General features: G+C 42.5%; 1 protein-coding gene across 2 annotated transcripts in view; it reads right to left on the minus strand.

The window, feature by feature from the left end:
- Nucleotides 1-24120, minus strand: part of dpp6a (dipeptidyl-peptidase 6a) — a 1544902-nt gene that overhangs the window by 100800 nt on the left and 1419982 nt on the right. For both annotated transcript variants that reach the window (XM_068015021.1, XM_068015020.1), the window contains exons 15-16: nt 22498-22545; nt 18400-18518 (exon numbers count right to left, since the gene is read on the minus strand). In XM_068015021.1, the coding sequence (XP_067871122.1) occupies nt 18400-18518; nt 22498-22545 (167 nt within the window). The remainder of the gene's footprint in view (nt 1-18399; nt 18519-22497; nt 22546-24120) is intronic.

Consider the following 24120-nt stretch of genomic DNA (forward strand, 5'->3'; position numbering starts at 1 on the left):
TCAGCTTCATCTCTGCCATCCCCAATATCCCTCTATGATGTTACTCTGCTTTATTCTGCGTAGTCAGAAAGTATTCTCAGCAGAGTGTACAAGTCAAACACATGAAATTTACTATATAGAATTACATAGAATGTACAGCACAGAACAGGCTATCTGGTCAATTGGTCTGTGCCAGTGTTTATACTCCAAACAAACCTCCTCCCACACTACTTCACCTAACCATAATGACATAATTTTCCATTTCTTTCTTCCTCATGTGTTTATCTAGCTTTCCCTTAAAAGGCATCTATGATTGACGTCAGTGTGTTTCACAGGGTCTTGTGTCATAGTGACCTAAAACATTGGCAGTAAGCCATGAACAGACAGCTGTCCAGCTTTACTACACTGTCCAGGGCTGAGAGGTCCTCCACAGGAACTGCCAGTGCCACTCAGTGGGTTACTGTGTAGAGCCATGCAATTTTGGAAAAGATTTAAATAGTTTTTCCTAACATCTCCATACTCTGAGGGGGGCGGGGGAGGGGTGGATGAGTGGGGTAGGGTAAATATTCCACTACAAAGGAACATTTAGTTGATTGCATCAGAGGGATCGGGTTTGATGATCAGAATAAAATTATTCATAAACAAAATAAGTGACAGCTATTGGCTGGTTCATTCCTCAGGGCAATGCCTTGACCAATCAGAGTCAAGCTGACAGGTTTAAATTTCAAATAAAGCTTGGCAGTTATCTGTCAGTTACTGTAAACTGGTGCATTCTCCATGGCAACACCTCTACCCATCAGAGTTCACTTGCCAACCAATTAGCACTCTCTTCTCATACAATATAAAGTTGGTGTTTTCCCTTACATTAGTATTTTTGTGGACTGTCCGGATGAGTGCAAGACGAAAGCTTTGACAACATGTCTCTATTTTCAACAATAAAATAATTCCCTGATAGAATAAATGCAATACTCTGAGGGGCAGGGTATTTGCTGGTTGTCAGTGTTTCAAAATCTGTTATTTTTCATCTTGCTGTTTTGGACACAATTGCTTCCAGGAAGTCTTGAGTTAGAAATATCTGAATGGCATTTAAGATTAAATGTTCAACCTTCGCTCCTTCCGAGCAACTGAGTGGGAAAAGGCAGAACAATAAATGACTCGCTGCTTTCCCCAAACCATTTACCACCTCATCCCACTCACCTTTCTAACAAACTATCGCAGTTTAATACTCTGTGGGCCACATTCTTTCAACCCAGTACAATCAGAGTTCTCAATTAAGTATTAGAAAAAAAGTACTTCCCTCCAGTAACAACCTTCTGCTAGGTTTCATGAAAATAATTAGTTAAGACAGTTCATTTTTTGGAAGCTCACACTCACAGCAGTCTCCTCCCAGTGAGATTTCAGTGGTTTTATTAGTTCCCTGAATGCACAGCAAATTTAGGGAAATCCCACCTTTGCCAGTACTGAATCCAGTATCAGACCACGGAGGCTGTAGGATGACTCTGTGTGACAGTGGAAAATGGGCGCGAACGAGTGGGCAGCCAATGGCCAAGGAAGTCAATGGAAATTAAAACAGGGGGAGATGTAAGACAGGATGTCGATTCACAATCAACCACTTCACTCCATTTTACAAAACCAAGATCTACTCCCATCTACTCCGTCTGGACAGTGCATTCCAGATTATAACGTCTCACTGCATAAAAAAATTTCTCACTACTCCTCTGGTTATTCTGCCAATTATCTTACATCTGCGTCCTTTGGTTATCCACCCTCCTGCCAGTGGAAACAATTTATCCCTATCTATTCTATCAAAACCCCGAATAGGATCTCAATGGAGAATGTTTTTCACTTGAGAGCAGCGAGTGCAGACAATTTGGGCTGAGAGGAATGAACACTCATAAGTGAGCCTGCCCTCCACTCGTTCAAATAAAAAAGGAAAAAAGACTTCCATTCATATAGTGCTTTCCCCAACCTCAGGATGTCCCAAAGCACTTTACAGCCAATGAAGTGCCTTTTTGAAGTGCTGTCATTGCTGTGATAGGTGCAATGAAAAGAGTCAGGTGCATTCCTTTAGGCACATCCTGCCTGATTTTCCATTTGAAGGGAGCAGCAGAAATGAAATAGGCAAAGCATTATTGTTGTACTTAATTGTGTCAGCTGTGGCTCAGTTGATTGTGCGCTTGCCTCTCAGTCAGAAGGTTGCTCATTCGAGTCATCCAATTACTCCCTGGAGGAGGAACAGGAAAAGGAAAATCTGCCCCAGTGAGACCAAAGCAGTGAGTGAATAATGTTGCTATCAAAACAGAAATAATTTTTTTTTTACCTAGAATATATCACCCACTTACACTCAAGAGCATGGAGAACATTAAGAGGTCCCACCACAGTTAGTTTTAGTAGCACATCCTACTAGGGCATTGTTACGTCAATGTGCTTTGTTGAGTGATACTTTTCTTTAATCCACAGACTGGAGATCTGAATTTTTCTTTTTAAACGACATTTTAAAAAGACAAGCTGCCAGCAAAGTCGTCGTTTCAGCTTAAGATGATCACCTAATTTGCAACACTGTATCCTGCACTGCAATTTTTATGAGGAGAGAGATGAAATGTCTGCATTTCCCAGCAAGAACCAAGACCCAAGATGTTTAAAGGAACTACCTATTCTCTCAGCAAGCAGAGAAATGCTGCTAACTGCTATGTTTGAATGACAAGCCCCTCCCCATCTGTGGTTTTAAGCTGGTGTTTTCTCTGCAGGAAAGGAGAAGCAACTGAACTCTGACATGAGCAGACCCTAAGTGGGGGTCCCTCCCTCTCTCTCTCTCCATTCCAGCTTGAAAATTTTCAAATCCTGCTTGTTGACTGACCACCTTTGTATACTCTGGCTACAATCAGAAACCATATTGGAGGAAATCATCCATATTGCTATCTCCAAGGAACCCACTGAACCAGTCACCTACCTCTTCAAATTAAAAGCCTCAGGACCACTGAATTCAACTAGAAGCCAGCCAAATCACCAAATTCTACAGACTGTATACCTTTTTTATGGACTATAACTCACCAATCCACCTTTCCCCACTCTGTAACCTATTTGTGTGTGTGTAAACCTCGAGTGTGTGTATGTGTGAGAGTGAAAGTTGGCGTGTCATTTATTATTTTATTAGTTTGGTTTAGGTACAATAAAGTTAACCTCTTTCTTTGTTAACTCAAGAAAACCTGTCCGATCGGTTCTTGCTATGATCATAGTAAGTAATCAAACACCTACTGAATTGGCCAGTACATCCATTTTAAGGAAGAATTAAACCTGTGGTGGTCTAAAAGGAGAGAGAAAAGTGGGATGCCCTTCAACCCCTCCTCACCGTAATAGCATCTTTCATAGATTTTTTGACATATAATCTATCCTCTTATCAGTAGAATTATTAGCAATTCATCAATTTTACTTTCTAAAGAGCAACTTGTGTGAGGAAAGATGCCTCAGACTTCTTCACAGAGCAGAAGAAAGATAGCTACCAAATACAGGAGAAAGAACATAGAAACTTACAATGTTTGGTGGGAGGACCAAAAAAAACAAACTTTTTTTTGGAGGCTTTTGATAACAGGGAGGATGGTGACAAGGCAGAGGGATTTAAGGAGAGTTCCATACAACAGGGATGTAATGATCAAAAGAACAGGAACCAATAGTGGAGTGATGGGAGCTGGAGCAAGAAGTACCTGGTATCTTAGGAGTGTAGGGCGTGTGCAGGGACATAGTGCTGGAAAAACAAATACTACCTGCTTGATATTCTCTAGTTCAATAATGAGGGACAGTGCAACACAAGGCTCGACTCTCATTTCAGTTAAAAGACTTCCAGCTCTATATGCCCCAGTGCTAAAATTTAAGATGCTATTGTCACCTCATGGCAACACATTAATACATAGGGAGAAAACACTGGAGGTGAATGGCAATTTAAGAAAAATATCTATGAACTAATAATAAATTCATTGTTGTAAAATTATGGAACCATAGAATGAATACAACACAGGAGGAGGCCACTTGGTCCATTTTGACTGCTCTGACTCTTTGGTAGAGCCAGCCTATTAGTCTCGCTGCCCTGCTTTGTCCCCATAGCCCTGCAATGCTTTTCCCTTCAAGTATTTATCCAATTCCCTTCTGCTTCCACCACCCTTTCAGGCAGTTTGGCAAGGTACTGGAGGACATCCAGTGGAACTGACCTCAGCGTGATTCAGGAGGAGGTGAGGAAACCAGGAATAAAATACAAGTTTTGGTGTACCTCAACAGGATGTCAACATGCTAGGATTGTACTTTTAAAATCTTTTTGAAGGGAGCAGCAGAAATAAAATTGGCATAACATTATAGCTGCACGCAATTGTGTCAGCGGTGGCTCAGTTAGTAGCACTTTGAATCAGAAGGTTGTGGATTCAAGTCTCATACCACAAACCTGAGCACAAAATTTAGGCTGAAAATCCCAGTGCAGTACTGAGGGAGTGCTGTACTGTTGGAGTTGCTGCCTTTTGGATGATACGTTAAACTGAGGCCCTGACTGCCCCTTCAGGTGGACATAAAAGATCCGATGGCACTATTTTGAAGAACAGCAGGGGAGTTCTCCCCAGTATCACGGCCAATATTTATCCCTCAATAAACTCACATCACAGATTATTTGGTCACTCTCACATTTGTGGGAGTTGCTGGGCGCAAATTGGCTGCCATGTTTTTAGTGATTACACTTCAAAAATACTTAATTGGCTCTGATGCGCTTTGGGACATGCTGAAGATGTGAAAGGTGCCGTTTAAATTCAAGTCAGATTTCAAAATGGTATTGAAGAATTGCTGCTGTTCTGATGGTGGCTGTTGTGTGCAGTACTCAGAGGCAGCTCCCCATGTGCAATTATTTTGATAATGCTTTTGGAATTAATACATGCAGATTGTTTCTGTAAAATTTTGCCATTCAAATTGATCAGTGCGAACCGACCGCTTTGCTATTTTGTACTAAGGTGTAAGAACAGGAACCAAAATAAAAGCAAAATACTGCGGATGCTGGAAATCTGAAACAAAAACAAGAAATGCTGGATTCACTCAGCAGGTCTGGCAGCATCTGTGGAAAGAGAAGCAGAGTTAACGTTTCGGGTCAGTGACCCTTCTTCGGAGTTCCGAAACGTTAACTCTGCTTCTCTTTCCACAGATGCTGCCAGACCTGCTGAGTGAATCCAGCATTTCTTGTTTTAGAACAGGAACCAATGTGTAAGTAATTTAAAAGTTGCAAATAACAAGATTTTTTTGCAGAAAGATCAAAAACATTAAATGATAAAAATGACAAGTTCTGTCATGACATGATTAGATTAGATTAGATTAGATTAGAGATACAGCACTGAAACAGGCCCTTCGGCCCACCGAGTCTGTGCTGAACATCAACCATCCATTTACACTAATGATTAATAGCTCCACGTTTATTCCATGCGGAGATTGTTTTTGCATAAAACATGGCACCGATACTGTGTAAAATGGAACTGCAATCAATAATTGGTTACCACTCACAACAATTTCTCATGGGCTGCAAAAATCCAACATCATTCTGACATTGTTCTTTGACCTAACATAGATATTCTCAGAAAGAACATGGTTCATCTGTTTTCTTGTTCATGTTTGGGATATGGGCATTGCTGGCAAAGCCAGCATTTATTGTCCATTCCTATTTGCCCCTGAGAAGGTGGTGGTGAGCCGCCTTCTTGAACCTCTCCAGCCCATGTGGTGAAAGTACGCCCACAATAGAATTAGGTTATAAGTTTCAGGATTTTGACCCAGCGACGATGAAGGAGCAGTAATATATGTCCAAGTCAGGAGAGTATATGACATAGAGGGGAACTTGGAGGTGAAGGTGCTCCTGTGCACCTGCTGCCTATGCCCTTCTAGGGGGTGGAGGTCACGGGTTTAGGAAGTGCTGTTGAAGAAGTCTTGGCGAGTTGCTGCAGTGCATCCTGTAGATAAAACACACTGGTGCGCCAGTGGGGGAGCAAGTGGATGCTGAAGATGGTGGATGGGCTGCTTTTTAAGTGGACTAATTTAGCCTGGATAATTCATTCAAATTTATTTTAATTATTCAGAGTCTATTTTGGGCATGGGTGTGGTGGAGTGCAGGGGAGAGAGGAGAGTTCAGAAGCTGAAAGGCAATTATTTTAGGCAATGTTATTTTGCATCTACTGACAGCATGCTTTCAGCTAAAAACCTACATAGAAAATTCCAAAACAAAAAAGACTCACCCTTCTGAGCTTTAAATGATTACATTCAACTCGGTTTAAAATCAGTGCAGAACCTCACCACAGTCTAGCAATAAAACTCTAACTTAGATATTAAACCAAGAAAGTGGGAAATGTGAAAGAGACACAGCAGGGGGACTAATTCACTCTGTTAACTATTTTTAGAGCATTTATAAATGTATTTACATTAAATTTTTGTCTGCATATTTTTAACACAGTTATCAACCCATTAATTATTTTTAAAGTTGGCTATTGGCTGCATTAAAATAGCACACAAAGGAATTTTACACTCGTGTGTTTAACCAGCGTGCTGCCTGATAAATTTAACCCCCTTAGATTCCATTATATCCCGAATAACTAGAGGTGGTGCAAAAAAAATACCAGAACTGAGAGCACTATCAGGAAAGAGAGACCTGGCTGGGGCTCTTTCCTCTAGAGGTGTAACTTGATAAGAGGTCTAAAAATAGGAAGGGATTTGATTGAGGAGACATAGAGAAGATGTTTCCACTTATGGCACTTCGGGGCCATAAATATAAATAATCACTAATCAATAGGGAATTCAGGGAAATATTTACCCAGAGAATGGTTAGAATGTGGAACCGTGGAACAGTTGAGATGCCTTTAAGCAGAAGCTAGAAAAGTACACGAGGGTGAAACGAATAGAAGGATATGTTGATAGGGTTAGATGAGGCAGGGTGAGAGGAGGCTCATGTGGAACACAAACACCTCCTGTTGGCCCGAATGGCCTGTTCTTATGCTGTAAATTCTAGGTAACTGTCTGTTGCATTGAGAGGGATAATAATCTCTGTGCCAACATAAGTTTACTCTCTGTCTGGGCCCAAGTTCTCAATAAGATCAATAACAATTATATCACAGGCATTGTGGGGTCATCCATACCTCCCCATTGTTTATCATGTCTCCTTAGTCACGATCCAAACAATAATTGAAATATGTTGACAACAACCTTTACTCTGCGTGGTGCGACACTAGAAAACTGAAGCCTTTCTAAACAGTGAGGTATGGATTAAGTATTACAGCAGGAAATAGGCTTTGAGGACATATGCCAATAGATAGAAGTCATTGAAGCACTGGTAAGCATTGTTCTGTTTCCTTGATCCAAAGTCAAACTTTTAAGCTCTGTGCTAATTATGTCCTTCCACCAAAGGTGATGCAGAAAACACCCGAAGCTACTTATTAAGATAGCTCATTATTGTGTTATTCCTTGATCGTTGTTCAATCAATGACCGACATTTGGATGATTCTTACAGGGAGGGAAAAAGAAACACAATTACAAGATGGGGACTGCTGGGGAAACCATTAATTCTCCCTCATCTCTCAGTGATGGAAAAAATAAATGATGCCAACCTGAAAAACAGAGTAAATTCTAGAAACATGTATCAGGTCTGTCAGCATCCGACAGGAGAAAACATTTTGCATGAAGTATTGTGTGTTTCTATGGATTGCTCGTTAGGAAAAACTTTTGAGCTGTTTTCAGATGTTTTCAAATATATTCCCTGAATTTTCCCATCTGAAAACAGTGAATTTCCTGGTAAATTCTGAGCAAGTGCTAGATGAAAATTAATATTTATCGATAGGGAATTGTTGCCTGTGTCAATGTTTCAGGTTACCGGAGATGTTTTTAGTCAATAGTTAATCCCAAATCCCTCGCTACCATTGTTTATAGAGTACTTGATCATATACGTGTCTCATCTTTCTTTCTCAATTGCACATAATCTTACATGTGTCCAATTAGAATTTATCGATTCTTTCTGAAGGCACTGAACCAGATTTTTCTTTTGCCTTGGACCCAAGCTTTGCCTGAGATTTTTATGTCTGCACAGGTGATTTCATTGTTTCAAGTGGGCAGAGGAGACTGAACTGAATCTTACCTGAATGCTGTGGTGTCAATCAAAATGTTGCTCTGAAGCTTCCAAAAATAATTTGACATGAGCTCTAACTAACCTTCCACAGTTCCATCACCTGTGGAACAAGTTAGTTCTGACCTAAAATGGCAAATCAGGTCCTATTTATGTCACAGGACTCTGATTTTCATATTCAATGGGACCTTTTACCTAAAACAGGGCTGCAGTAGGTCTCTTTCAAAATGGAACCAGTTACATTACCATTGTCAGTTGATCAACTCAAGAGACTTTAGGAGACTGCAAGAAATTCCCGTTTCAATATTATTAACGGATATAGTGAATAACCCAAGACGCAGAGCAGGCTGGGTAGAATGCTAATAGTGAATGCCTCTGAGATAGAACTTTTGCATTAATGATCGTGTTCTTTTAATTGCAAAGCCAGTTTTAATCTAGCTAGTTAACGTGTCATTAATTACATCACCCTCATCCTTCCAAGCCTCATCTGTGAAACTCTATCTTTATGAAAATCCAAATTGATTATATTGACACAGTCAATAGTCACCCAACCTAGTAGCTTCCTCATGGAAGATTCTTGAGGTATGGCCCACTGCTTGTCAATCCCTGCTAATCTCTTAAGACTTTAAAAAACATTGAGAGCGCTCCTTAAAGTGACACTAATAGTAACTACAGAAGATAGGCCTACAATTTCTGGGTTCCTACCTCATGTGATCTTGGGTTAACACAAGGTTGTCCAACCTTTTCGCGTGGGGGGCCACATTACAATTTTTGTCTTACATGGGGGCCGTGAGACAATTTCAGAAAGATAAAGGCATTAACAATCTGCTTTTCTATTAATCAAAACAACAATAAATGTGCATTTTTGTGAAGAAGCTTTAAATGAGAAGATTATCTATTGACTTTCTCATCACTATGTTGGACACTGATTTAGTGAGATACCTGGCATTTTTTGCTTGCAACAAATAGTCAATGTTTGCTCACACACTTGTTGTAGCCATGCAGAGTATTCCAGAGAGATGACCATCTGTCAAGAGTGATCTTGATCACTCTCTCTCCCTCTTTCTCTCTGTCTCTCTCTCTGTCACTCTCTCTCTCTCCCTGTGTTCCCCTCTCTATATTATTCTCCCCCATGTTTTCCTCGCTCTCTCTGTCCCCCTTTTTCTCTCTGTCCCCACTCTCTGTGTCCCCCTCTCTATCTGTGTCCCCCCTCTTTCTCTCTCTGTCCCCCCTCTCTCTCTCTGTACCCCACTCTTTTTATGTCTCTGCACCCTCTCTCTCTGTTCCCCCCTCTCTCTGCCTCCCTCCCCCTTCTCTGTCAAGCCACCCCATTCCCTCTCTGCCTCCCTCTCCATCTCCCTTTCACAGTTACAGGGAGTGGGAGTGCTCAGCACAGCAGCTTTGTGGTTAGTCAGTTTTAAAATAAAATATCGTACTGAGTTTCACAGCTGACAGGTACTGACATCGGGAATGGCAGTTTCTGAACTTCGGACAGTTCCGGGATTTTCTGGGGAGCTTTTAAAAAAAGTCAGAAAACCCAAATCTGTCCGAAGTTGGGAAACCGCTGTTGCCGCTCTCATGCTTGCGATATTTTTTAAAAAGCCAGTCTGAAAGAAGACGACGATGGGAAATTTCTCATCTCTGAAATACATCCACGGGCCGATGGAAACATTTGGCAGGCCGGATCCTGGCCCATGTGCCATATGTTGGACAACCCTGGGTTAACATGCATAGTTCAGCTTGCAGAAAAGCCCTTAACCTTTCTTCTTATAGTTTACAATGACAATTAAACAGCTTAAATTGGATTACGATCTTGCAGTCCACGAGTAATCATTCAAGATCCTCTACAATCTTTTATTTCACCAAGTCAAATAATGTTATGTAATTAATGTAATACTGGTCATTATTTCCAGTTTAATTTGTTTTTACTAGAACGGTCAGCTCAGAAACAGGCCATTCGGCCCAGCTTAATCCCTACCCCACACAAGCCTCCCCCCACCCCTCTTCATATAACCCTATCAACATATCCTTCCATTCCTTTCTCCCTCATGTGTTTATCTAACTTCCCCTTAAATATAACAATGCTATTTGACTCAGCTACTCCTTGTGGTAGTGAGTTCCATATTCTAACTACTCTGTGGGTAAAGAAGATTCTCCTGAATGCCCAATTGTGACTATCCTATGCGTGTGGTCCCTAGTTTTGGACTCCCCCATAAATGAAAACATATTCTCTACATCTTCCTTATCAAACCCTTTCATGATCTTAAAGACCCTCCATCTGGTCAACCCTCAGCCCCAATCTTTCTGAATAGGTATAACCGCCCCAGTTCTGGTATCATCATAATTAACATCATACCTCTATTATTTGAAGTTTAATTTGTTTTTATAGGGTTAACTGCGTACCAAAAACTTTCCTGAAGATTCCTTTCTTCAAATTACTTTCCCATTACTGCTTTTTTGTCCATTCATCTGGTGGGTTTATCCATCCCCCCTTTCTCCCTTGAAGCTTGCTTAGAATTTACTGTGCTGAAGCTTAAAGGTTACTGTGTGTCCTGTGGAGAGGTGTAAGGGGCAGGAGGTCGATCAGCGTGAGTGCCCTCTTAATGAAATGGCCCAGTGAGGAAGCAGCTCCAGGGATCACGGACATACCATCAAAAAGAAATTATGAGTAACAGCTGTTGCAAAATAGCAGCTCGACACTTGAATCACATAACACAAATGTCAACTTCAAAAAACCCTGACAGGATACTAAATATTTCATGATCACACGGCAAGCTGCAGACTGGGCCCCATTCTTGTTATCAGTTTGTCTTTGCATCCAGTGGTCCATGGCCAATTAAAGTTTCAATCCTTGCAACAACAACAAATCTGCATCTATCATGATTTCACAGCCAGGCGAATGAATCCATAGGAACATAGGAAATAGGAGCAGCAGAAGGCCATTCAGCCCCTCGAGCCTGCTCTGCCATTCAACTAGATCATGGCTGATCTTCCACCTCAACACCATTTTCCCACACTATCCCCATATCCCTTGACATCTTTAATATCTAGAAATTTATCGATCTTTGTCTTGAACATACTCAATGACTGAGCCGCCACTGCAAACTGAGGTAGAGAATTCTAAAGATTCACCACCCTCTGAGTGAAGAAATTCCTTCTTATCTCAGTCTTAAATGGCCTACCTCTTATTCTGAGACTGTGCCCCTTGATTGTAGGCATCACCAGCCAAGGGAACCATCCTTCCTGCATCTACCCTGTAGACCCCTGTAAGAATTTTGTATGTTTCAATAAGATCACCTCTTATTATGCTAAATTGGAGAGAATACAGGCCCAGCCTCCTCAATCTCTCCTCATAGGACAATCCTGCCAACCCAGGAATTAGTCTGATGAATGTTTGTTGCACTCCCTCTATGGAAAATATATCCTTCCTTGTTGTTGTTGTTCTCACCATAGTCCCAAAGGAGTATAGGCATCTCTCCCCATTAGAGAGACAGTTGGTGATGTAGAGCTTGAGGGTCACCACTCCTCAAGCATGGGGCAAGGCGAGGAGGCAGGCCTCCCTGAACTATCACAGCTGGTATGGGGATTGAACCTGCACTGTTGATATCTTTCTGCATCATACACTAGCTGTCTAGTCAACTGAGCTAACCAACGCCCCCCACCCCCTTCCTTAGGTAAGGAGATGAAAAACGCACACAATACTCCAGGTGGAGTCTCACAATTGCTCTATACAATTGCAGCAAGACATCTTTACTCCTGCACTCAAATCCTTTTGCAATAAAGGCCATCCTACCATTTGCCTTCCCAATTGCTTGCTGCACCTGCATGCTAGCTTTCAGTGAACCCCAAAACACACACACAAGCAATAGGAGCAGGAGTAGACCATCGAGCCTGCTCCGCCATTCAGTACAATCATGGCTTATCTTAGACTTCAACTCCACTTACTCGCCCACTCCCCATATCCCTTGATTCCCTGAGAGACCAAAAATCTGTCTATCCCAGCCTTAAATGTATTCAATGATGGAGCATCCACAACCCTCTGGAGTAGAGAATTCCAAAGATTCACAACCCTTTGAGCGAAGTAATTTCTCCTCATCTCAGTCCTAATTAATTGGACCCTTAACCTGAGACTGTGCCCCCATGTTTTAGATTCCTCGACCAGTGGAAACAATCTCTCAATGTCTATCCTATCCAGCCCCTTCAAAATCTTGTATGCTTCAATGAGATCACCTCTCATTCTTCTAAACTCCAGAGAATATAGGCCCAATTTACTCAGCCTCTCATCATAGGACAACCCCCTAATTCCAATTTATTGAATGTTCACTGTACTGCTTCCAATGCAACTATATCCTTTCTTAAATGTGGAGACCAAAAATGACTCATGAACGAGGACACCCAGGTCCCTTTGGACATCAACACTTCCCAATCTCTCATCATTTAAGAAATACTCTACATTTCTGTTTTTCCTACCAAAGTGGATACTTCACATTTTTCCACATTATATTCCATCTGCCATGTTCTTGCCCACTCACTTAACCTGTCTAAATCCCCTTTCAGCATCTTTGCATCCTCCTCACAACTCACATTCCCACCTAATTTTGTGTCATCAGCAAACTTAGAAATCTTACATTTGGTCCCCACATCCAAATCATTGATATAGATTGTGAATAGCTGGGGCCTAAGCACTGACCCTTGTCGTATGCCACTAGTCACAGCCTGCCAATCTGAGAATGACCCGTTTATGCCTACTCTCTGCTTTCTGTCCATTATCCAATTCTCAATCCATGCCAGAATATTACCCCGCAATCTTATGTGCGCTAATTTTGTTTACTAACTTCCTGTGTGGGATTTTATCGAAAGCCTTCTGAAAATCCAAACACGCCACATCCATTGGTTCCCCCTTATCTATTCTGCTAGTTACATCCCCAAAAAGCTTCAACAGGTTTGTCAAACATGATTTCCCTTTCGTAAATCCATGTTGACTCTGCCCAATCCTACCAATATTTTCTAGCATTTAATTATACTAGATTCTAGCATCTTTCCTACTACTGATGTCAGGCTAACAGGTCTGTAGTTCCCTGTTTTCTCTCCCCATCCTTTCTTTAGATTGTGGGGTTACATTTGCTACCTTCCAATCTGCAGGAACCATTCCAGAATCTATAAAATATTGGAAGAAGATGACTACCAATGCATTCACTGTCTCTACAGCCACATCTTTAAACACTTTGGGATGTAGGTCATCGGGTCCATGTGATTTCTCAACTTTCAGTCCCATTAATGCCTCCAGTTCTACTTTTTTACGAATACTAATTTCTTTCAGTTCCTCATTCTTGCTAGTCCCTTGGTTCTCTAGTATTTCTAGGAGGTTTTTCGTATCTTGCTCCATGAAGACAGACACAAAAGTATTTGTTTAGCTTTTCTGCCATTTCCTTATTCTCCATTATAAATTCTCCTGTCTCTGCCTGTAATAGGCCCATATTTGTCTTTGCTAATCTTTTCCTTTTTACATACCTATAGAAGCTTTTACAGTCCGTTCTTATGTTTCTTGCCAGTTTATTTTCAGATTCTATTTTCCCTTTATCAGTTTCTTGGTCCTCGTTGCTGAATTCTAAAATGTTCCTAATCCACAGGCTTACTAGTTTTTGGCAACTTTATAAGTCTCTTCCTTTGATCTAAAACAAACTTTAACTTCCCTTGTTGGCCACGGTTGGATCACTCTTCCTGTTGGGTTTTTGTGCCTCAAAGGAATGTATATTTGTTATAAACCATGTATTAATTCTTTAAATGCTAGCCATTGCCTGTCTACCATCACACCTTTTAATATGGTTTCCAAATCTATCACAGCCAATTTGCCCATCATAACTTCATAGTTTCCTTTGTTTAGATTTAAGACCCCAGTTTCACTGAACTACATCACTTCCAAACTTGTAAAATTTTAACATATTATGGTCACTCTTCCCTAAAGGCTCCTTTGCAACGGGATTATTAATTAGCCGTTTGTCATTGCACAATACCAGGGGCTGAATTTTACCAGCTCGTCGATGCTGCAGGTCACAGCGGAGAGAGGCCCGCCTCGACCCCCGATGTCGAGAAGGCCCCGCTGCATATTACCGGCGCCAGGGGACCTCAGTGCGGCCCCCCCTGCCACCTGATGGTGGGCCCTTCATCTGCATATTTAAATTAAAATTAGTGATATTTAAATAAACTTAACCTGCAGGCAGCATTCGTCCCATGCCAATTTTATGGTTGCCGTTTGTGCTTCATGCGCCTTCGGAACTGGTGGGGAGGGGGGAGGAATAAAATTTTCAGGGCGGGTGGGGGAGCGGGGAAATCAATTTTTATTAGATGTGGGAATGGTGGGCAAGGGTTGAAGGGCAAAAGTTTGAAGGTGGGGGGGAAAGTTTGTGTCGGGAAAAAGGCAAGTGTTGGTCATATCGGGCAATGAAATGACCATTGTGGGGTTGGGGAAGGGCCTCCACATCTTTATTATTTGTTAATAAAAATTCCGATTAATGTCTCTTTAAAAATTAAAATTAATTGTAAGGGCTTAAAGCCCTTTAAAAATGGCGCCAGACGCTGTTTCTGGGGACGCAGTGGCCGCCCCCGATGATGTCATTGGGGGCAGCTGCTCCGCCCCTTCTATTTAAATCAGCCCCCGCGCATAATATCGCGGAGGCTCACGGACAGCGCATCCGCGCAGAATGCACGTCGCCATCAGAGTGCGCCAACGCGAACTGCGGCACACTCGTAAAATTCAGCCCCAGGTCTAAAATAGCCTGTTTTTCAGTTGGTTCCTCAGCACATTGTTCTAGAAAAGCATCTCAAATACATTCCAGGAATTTGTCCTCAACAGCATTCATACGAATTAGATTTACCCAGTATATATGTAGATTGAAGTTCCCCATGATTACTGCATTACCCTTGTTACATGTACCTCTAATTTCCTGATTTTTACCATGCCCTACATTACCACTACAGTTTGGTGATGTATAAACAACTCCCACCAATGTTTGCTGCCCCTTATTGTTTCTTAGCTCCACCCAAACTGATTCTACATCTTGAACATCCGATCTTAGATCGTCTCTCACTAATGTACTGATCTCATTCTTTATTAACAGCACTATCCCACCTCCTTTTCCTTTTTGCCTAGCCTTCTTAAATGTCGAAAAGCCTTGAATATTCAGTTCCCTGTTTTGGTCACCCTGCAGCCGTGTCTCCATTATGGCAATTAGATCATACCCATTTACTTCTATTTGGCCATCAATTCATCAATTCTGTTGTGAATGCTTCATTCATTCAGATAAAATGCCTTTCATTTTGCCTTTTTAAAATTTTTCTGTACTTTGACCCTATTTGACGCTTGCCTTTGTTTCGACTGCCTTCCAATTTCACTTACTACTTTTCTTCCTATCATTACCAACTTTGTTTTTCTCCTACCTGAAATTCCCCTCAGGTTCCCATCCCCCTGCCAAGTTAGTTTAAACCCTTTCCAACAGCACAAGCAAATCTCCCTGCGAGCTTATTGGTCCTGGTCCTGCTAAGGTGTAACCCATCCTTCTTGTACAAGTTCCACCTGCCCAGAACCTGTCCCAATGCTTCAGAAATCTAAAGCCCTCCATCCTGCACCATCTCTCTAGCCATGCGTATATTTGCTTTATCCTCCTGTTACTGAACTCACTAGCATTCGGAATTGGGAGTAATCCTGAGATTCCTGCCTTTGAAGTCCTGCTTTTTAATCTCTTTCCTAGCTCTCTAAAATCTAATTTCAAGACCTCATCCCTCTTTCTACTCATGTCGTTGGTACCGATGTGGACCACAACCTCTGGCTGTTCACCCTCTCTCATAAGAATGTCTTGCAGTTTTTTTTATTCATTCATGGGATGTGGGCATCGCTGGCCAGGCCAGCATTTATTGCCCATCCCTAATTGCCCTTGAGAAGGTGGTGGTGAGCTGCCTTCTTGAACTGCTGCAGTCCATGTGGGGTAGGTACACCCACAGTGCTGTTAGGAAGGGAGTTCCAGGATTTTGACCCAGTGACAGTGAAGGAACGGCGATATAGTTCCAAGTCAGGATAGTGTGTGACTTGGAGGAGAACTTGCAGGTGGTGGTGTTCCCATGCATTTGCTGCCCTTGTCCTTCTAGTTGGTAGAGGTCGTGGATTTGGAAGGTGCTGTCTAAGGAGCCTAGGTGCGTTGCTGCAGTGCATCTTGTAGATGGTACACACTGCTGCCACTGTGCGTCGGTGGTGGAGGGAGTGAATGTTTGTAGATGGGGTGCCAATCAAGCAGGCTGCTTTGTCCTGGATGGTGTTGAGCTTCTTGAGTGTTGTTGGAGCTGCACCCATCCAGGCAAGTGGAGAGTATTCCATCACACTCCTGACTTGTGCCTTGTAGGCTTTGGGGAGTCAGGAGGTGAGTTACTCGCCTCAGGATTCCTAGCCTCTGACCTGCTCTTGTAGCCACGGTATTTATATGGCTACTCCAGTTCAGTTTCTGGTCAATGGTAGCCCCTAGGATGTTGATAGTGGGGGATTCAGCGATGGTAATGCCATTGAATGTCAAGGGGAGATGGTTAGATTCTCTCCTGTTGGAGATGGTCATTGCCTGGCACTTGTGTGGCGCGAATGTTACTTGCCACTTATCAGCCCAAGTGTGGATATTGTCCAAATCTTGCTGCATTTCTAATACATCCTTGACCCTGGCACCAGGAGGCAACATACCATCCTGGAGTCATGTCTATGGCTGCAGAAACACCTGTCTGTTCCCCTAACTATTGAATCTCCTATCACTATTGCTCGTCCACTCTTCTTCCACCCCTCCTGAGCAGCTGAGCCACCCCTGGTGCCACGGACTTTGCTCTGGCTGCACTCCTCTGAGGAAACATCGCCTTCACCAGTATCCAAAACAGAAACGCAGCTCGTGAGCAAGATGGACTCAGGGGACTCCTGCACTACCTGCTTGGTCCTCCTAGACTATTCTGGCGGTCACCTATTCCCTCTTTTCCTGCACTCTTTTAACCTGTAGTGTGATCACCTCCCTAAACGTGCTATCTGCGTAATTCTCAACCTCGCGGATGCACAACGATGACTCCAGCCATCGCTCGAGTTCTGAAACCCGGAGCTCAAGTTACTCCAGCTGGTGACAAATCCTGCACATGTGGTCATCTCGGCCTCTTTACTTTGTAGGCTATTTAATATAAACTGGAGGTTAGAAAGTAGAATTACTCACCAGCTACTCACCAATCAGCTCCTTCCCCTATGCCGATGTTACTTTTTATTCCTGATGTCACATTTCAAACTCTGCTTGTGCATTGCTCTCTCCGCCGGTATTTATGCCCCACACAGCTCTCACTCCTTTCCGCTGAGCTCTCTCTCTCTCGCACTCTGTCGCCACTCTTTTAAACTTCCCGCTGGTCTTTCACCAACTGAAGTCCAACTGAATTTCAAATTCTTTCCTTCTTTATTGTCCATTAATTTGCTGAAAGATTTTTGTTCGGGTTTCCATTGGTAATAATGCAGTTCTCATGGTAACAGTTACCATTTTGCTACAAACAGGTCAGGGGTGGGTGGCAGGGTGGCGGGGGTGTGGGACATGAATGTGGGGCAAATCTTCCACCTGGCCGAGGCTTTCCATGACTGCAGGTGCCATCCTGTGATGTTCTGCCCATTAACGTGATAGGGCTGAATATTGGAGGCTGCAAAAACATAAACACAGGCCCCTGTGTTTTGCTTATGGAGCATTTAGTATTCCTGCCAAACCATTTCTTTTTCGACTTCTACCTTAATATTGATTAGTTAAAAAGGGCATAATTACAGTCGTGTATTCATTCAGATGCTGGACTAGTAATTTGGAGGCCTAGACTACAGAAAGCATGTTCAAATACAACTGCACTGTTGCAGGATAAATGTTCAAATCCCACTGGGGCAGATTGATGACTTAAATTCCACTTAAAAAGTCTGAAAAATCCAACATCCATAAAAGTGACCATGATGCTGTCAGTTTGTCGTAAAAACCTGACTGCTTCACTAATATCCTAAGGAAGGAAACCTACTGTCCATTATGTGACTCGAGTCCTAGACCAATGTGCTTGACTCTTAACTAGCAAACCACTTAGTTGTAAAAATCTCAAAAAGAAGTCCAATCTTGCAGGGCAACTAGGGATGGGCTAGTTATATAATTGGAGGGACACACACAAAGCAGATTAATTAGCGCTAGGATGGCATTTGGGAAAGGAATTGTTGAATTCTAAATTGCTTACAGTTTTTTTAAAAGTAAGTTTTTACAGAAAGAGTTTTCACCTACCTTTACAACACAACAAAAAGTAACGCATATTGTGGCTGAATGATGCACTGAAGTATGTACAGTTGGGGATCAGGTCACACGTTAGGCAGCGTCGGTTAAAGGTTCCGCTGGTCTCTGTACTGAAGGAAGAAGGATGGTCCTTTAGCAGATAAACCTGAAGCTATTATCATTTGCAATTGATAACACTTGCATTTATATCCCGCCTTATTGCGTTAGAATATATCAAAGCAATGAACATCTGTGAAATGCAGAGGTGGCTATGTAGGCACTATTTAAGGCACAGATGCATGTTGGCCTCCTCCAGCCCTACAACCCTCTGAGGTATCTGCACTCCTCCAATTCTGGCCTCTTGTGCACCCCTGATTTTTATCGCTCCACCATTGGCGGACGTGCCTTCAGCTGACTAGGTCCTAAGCTCTGGAATTCCCTCCCTAAATCTCACTGACTCCCTACTTCTCTTTTTTCCTTTACGTTGCTCCTTAAAATCTACTTTTTTGACCAAGCTTTTCCTCACCTGTTCTAATATCTCCTAATGTGGCTGGGTGCCAAATTTTGTTTGATAACATAGCACCTTGAGATTTTTTTTTAACCATGCTGGAGACACTACTTAATGCAAGTCGATGTTTTTGCAATCTAATTATTTAAAACAGACAAATATATACCGTACAACTATTCAAAAAAGACTCTTCCAAACCCAACTGACTCCTTCAATTCAGTTGGAAATTAAAGGACAAATACATTATCCTAAACAATTTCCTGAATTTCAAAAAAACATTTCAAGTACAAGTACTTTTACAGGATTTATCTTTAATTTACTTTTTTTTAAAAAGTGGGTTTTAGCCACTTTTGTAAAGCATTGCGCCTGATCCTTAGCTCTCCTCATTTCTACACAATGTAGCAGTCTTTCAAAAAGGATGGGAATGAACTTGCTCCTGGACTTTGACTGAGCTTAAATCAGCCGCTGGATGGCACAGGTGAGCAGCCTAACACTTTCCGATCTTTTCCCTTCCTCTCTGAGGTGTGTAGAATTATCTTGCCTCTATTGGGCCCCTGCCCAATCTCTCTGATGTGCTGGGTCTTTATCAGAAACCCACTGTGTGAGCAATCATTGGCAGAAATCCAAACTGCTTTGGACATTAATGTACCAATATGCTGTGCTTCATGGCCAGTGTAGCAAGGTGAATTGCTCAGCTGAAGTAGATAATTTAAACAGTCACTCCCATCAGCATAGAACTATACGCAGCATGGACTGAGCAATTGTGTATCTTTTAAAGAGCTCCAGCCACTAGGGAGGGCTGGGGAGTGCTGAGTCAGTCATGAGGGCTCCAACTGTAAATAAAAACTGAGGCCTCTGAAAATGCGTGGGCCCCAGTCACAGCAGTTACACTCGGGCCGTGGTTGCTAGTGCTGCCCCCAGCTATAATGTGTAGGGTCATTGGGAAGGCTCCTCATTTCCTTGAGTCTGGCAGGCACCTGCACCTCTATGGGCACATCTCAGGCACCTGCCTGACTGATGGTGCAGGAATCTTTAACACTAGATCACCCTCCCCTGGAAACTTAACCTGTATTTTCCTCGCCTGCAACCTGGGCCTACTGTAGACCAACTGATTGATTAGCCAACAACTCTGTTACAATGTATCATGTGACTACCTATGGAAGAAGGCAGATCATCACCTTATGGCAGATCATTCTTATCTATCTAATCATACCTAGAATATCACTTGCAAAGGCTTCTCTTGCCCCTCCCACACCATTACCTCCAGTGCCCCCCAAGGATCTATCTTTATCCCCCTCCTATTTCTCATCGAAATGCTGCTCCTCGGCAACATCATCCGAAAGTGCATTGTTAGTTTTCATATGTATGCTGATGACCACCAGCTCTACCTCACCACCATCTTTCTCACCTTCTCCACTGTTGCTAAATTATCAGGCTAATTGTCTGACATTCAGCATTGGATGAGCAGAAATTTCCTCCAATTAAATATAGGGAAGACCAATGCCATTGTCTTTAGTACCTGCTCCAAACCCCATTTACCAACTACTGACTCTGTCCCTGGCAACTGCCTGAAGCTGAACCAGACTGTTTGCAACCTTGGGCTCATATTTGACCACAGATGAGCATGATTGATGAGGGAAGGGCTGTAGATGTCATATACATGGACTTCAGTAAGGCGTTTGATAAGGTTCCCCACGGTAGGCTGATGGAGAAAGTGAAGTCGCATGGGGTCCAGGGTGTACTAGCTAGATGGATAAAGAACTGGCTGGGCAACAGGAGACAGAGAGTAGCAGTGGAAGGGAGTTTCTCAAAATGGAGACGTGTGACCAGTGGTGTTCCACAGGGATCCGTGCTGGGACCACTGTTGTTTGTGATATACATAAATGATTTGGAGGAAAGTATAGGTGGACTGATTAGCAAGTTTGCAGACGACACTAAGATTGGTGGAGTAGCAGATAGTGAAGGGGACTGTCAGAGAATGCAACAGAATATAGATAGATTGGAGAGTTGGGCAGAGAAATGGCAGATGGAGTTCAATCAGGGCAAATGCGAGGTGATGCATTTTGGAAGATCCAATTCAAGTGTGAACTATACAGTAAATGGAAAAGTCCTGGGGAAAATTGATGTACAGAGAGATTTGGGTGTTCAGGTCCATTGTTCCCTGAAGGTGGCAACGCAGGTCAATAGAGTGGTCAAGAAGGCATACAGCATGCTTTCCTTCATCGGACGGGGTATTGAGTACAAGGGTTGGCAGGTCATGTTACAGTTGTATAAGACTTTGGTTCGGCCACATTTGGAACACTGCGTGCAGTTCTGGTCGCCACATTACCAAAAGGATGTAGATGCTTTGGAGAGGGTGCAGAGGAGGTTCACCAGGATGTTGCCTGGTATGGAGGGCGCTAGCTATGAAGAGAGGTTGAGCAGATTAGGATTATTTTCATTAGAAAGACAGAGGTTGAGGGGGGACCTGATTGAGGTGTACAAAATCATGAGGGGTATAGACAGGGTGGATAGCAAGAAGCTTTTTCCCAGACTGGGGGATTCAATTACTAGGGGTCACGAGTTCAAAGTGAGAGGGGAAAAGTTTAAGGGGGATATGCGTGGAAAGTTCTTTACGCAGAGGGTGGTGGGTGCCTGGAACGCGTTGCCAGCGGAGGTGGTAGACGCGGGCACGATAGCGTCTTTTAAGATGTATCTAGACAGATACATGAATGGGCAGGAAGCAAAGAGATACAGACCCTTAGAAAATAGGCGACATGTTTAGATCGAGGATCTGGATCGGCGCAGGCTTGGAGGGCCGAAGGGCCTGTTCCTGTGCTGTAATTTTCTTTGTTCTTTGTTCTTTGTTCCAACCACAAATTCGTGCCAATACTAAGACTACCTACTTACACCTCTGTAACATCGCCTGACTCCATCCCTACCTCAGCTCATCTGCTGCTGAAACCCTCATTCATGCGTTTGTTACCTTGAGACTTGACTATTCTGGCGAGCCTCCAACATTCTTCACTCCATAAACTTGCGGTCATCCAAAACTCTGCTCTCCGTGTCTTTCTTTCTTTCTTTCTTTCTTTCTTTTGGGCCTCCTTATCTCGAGAGACAATGGATACGCGCCTGGAGGTGGTCCGTGTCTTAACTGCACCAAATCCCTTTCTCATATTACCCTGTGCTCTATGACCTACATTGGCACGTGGTTAAGCAACATCTTGATTTTAAAATTCTCATCCTTGTTTTCAAATCCTTCCATGGCCTCACCCCATCCCTGTCTCTGTAATCTCTTCCAGCCCCACAACCTTCCGAGATACCTGAGTTAATCTAATTCTGGCCTCTTGAGTATCTCCGATTTTAATCCTGAACTCCTCCATAAAGGCCAGACAAATAAGCAGGAAATGACAGGCTTTCTTTCCTTTTTAATACATCAGTAACAATATGTGACTCTTTGCAATGTGATGTCCATTATGTGATGTCTATTATGCGATGCCTGTGGTGCTCAGGACTCAAACTTATATATCTCACATGTGTATATGTGCACATGCATGTACACACACATATGCAGACACCCATACACACACGTCCGTGCACACACACTGGAGTTAGGCACTTACCTGTACAATTGTCGGCGCAAAGGAGAGTCCTCTGTGCTCAGAAAGTAACTGCAGATAAAAGTAATACATTTCTTGAATAATTTCCTTTTCCAGAGCAATGCAACCAATAGTTCAGATCAGATTAAATACAATCTAGTCTCCCACTTGGATTTAAAAGATCCCATGACATAATTTTGAAGAAGTGCAGGGGATGTTCTCCTTGGTGTCCTGCTCAATATTTAATCTCGCAACCAACATTATTGAAAACAAATTATCTGGTCATTATCACAGAGCTGTTTGTGAGAGTTTGCTGTGTGCAAATTGGCTACCGGGCTTCTACATTACAACAGTGATCACATTTCAAACCTACTTAATTGTAAACTTCTTTGGGACATCCTGAGGTTGTGAAAGGTGCGATAGAAATGTAAGTCTTTCTTTCTAGTCTTATACGACCACGGCTAAAAATCTCAACTCCTCATAGAATCATACAGCACAGAAGGAGGCCATTCGGATTATTGTGCCTATGCCAGCTCTTTGAGAGAGTTATCCAATTCGTCCAACTCTGCTGCTCTTTCCCCACAGCCCTCAAATATTTCCTCTTCAAGAATTTATCTAATTCCCTTTTGAAAGTTACGATTGAACCTGTTTCTACCACCCTTTCAGGCAGTGTATCCCAGATCATTAACAATTCACGGCGCAAGAAAATTCTCCTCTTCGCATCTCTGATTCTTTTGCCAATTGCTTCAAATGTGTTTCCTCCGGTTGTCAACACTTAGATACATAGGGATTGGACAGGGCCATTCATCCCCTCAAGCCAGTTTCACCATTCAGTGAGATGATGGCTGATCTATAACCTAACTCCACCTTTGCTCCATATCCATTCATACCTTTTGAATAACTAAAATCTATCAGATTTTAAATTAACAACTTACCTACCATCAACTCTCATTCATGGAAGAGAGTTCCAAACTTCTACCACCGTTTGCATGTAGAAGTGTTTCCTAACTTCATTCCTGAAAAGCCTGGCTTTAACTTTTAGGCCATGTCCCCTAGTCCTGGGCTCCCAACCAGCAGAAATAGTTCATCTTTATCTATTCCTATCTGATCCGTTAATACCTTGAAAACTTTGATCAAATCATCCTTTGACCTTCTAACCTTCAGGGAATGCAACTGTTCTTCATGTAATCCTATAACTTAACCCTTGGAGTCCAACTATCATTTTATGCTGCACTTCTTCCAAGGCCAATATATCCTTCCTACATTATGATGTCAAGAACTGCTCACAGTATTCCAGTCTAACTAGTTCTTTGTATAAGTGAAGCATGATTTTTACCCCTTTGTATTCTAGTCCTCCAGATATAAAGTCTAGCATTCTGTTAGACTTTTTTTTATTATTTTCTGGACCTATCCATGATATTTTAACAATCTATGTGCATCGACCCCCAAGTCTCTTTGGACCTCCACTCTTTCTAGCTTTTCTCCATTTAAAACGTACTCTGATCTATTCTTTTTAGAAGCAAAACAGATGACCTCACACTTATCTATATCGAAAACTATTTTCCATAATTTTGCCCATTAATTTAATCTATTAATCTATTTGGGCAGCACAGTGGCGCAGTGGTTAGCACCGCAGCCTCACAGCTC

The sequence above is a fragment of the Heterodontus francisci genome, chromosome 2 (assembly GCF_036365525.1).
Source record: "Heterodontus francisci isolate sHetFra1 chromosome 2, sHetFra1.hap1, whole genome shotgun sequence".
Lineage (NCBI taxonomy): Eukaryota > Metazoa > Chordata > Chondrichthyes > Heterodontiformes > Heterodontidae > Heterodontus > Heterodontus francisci.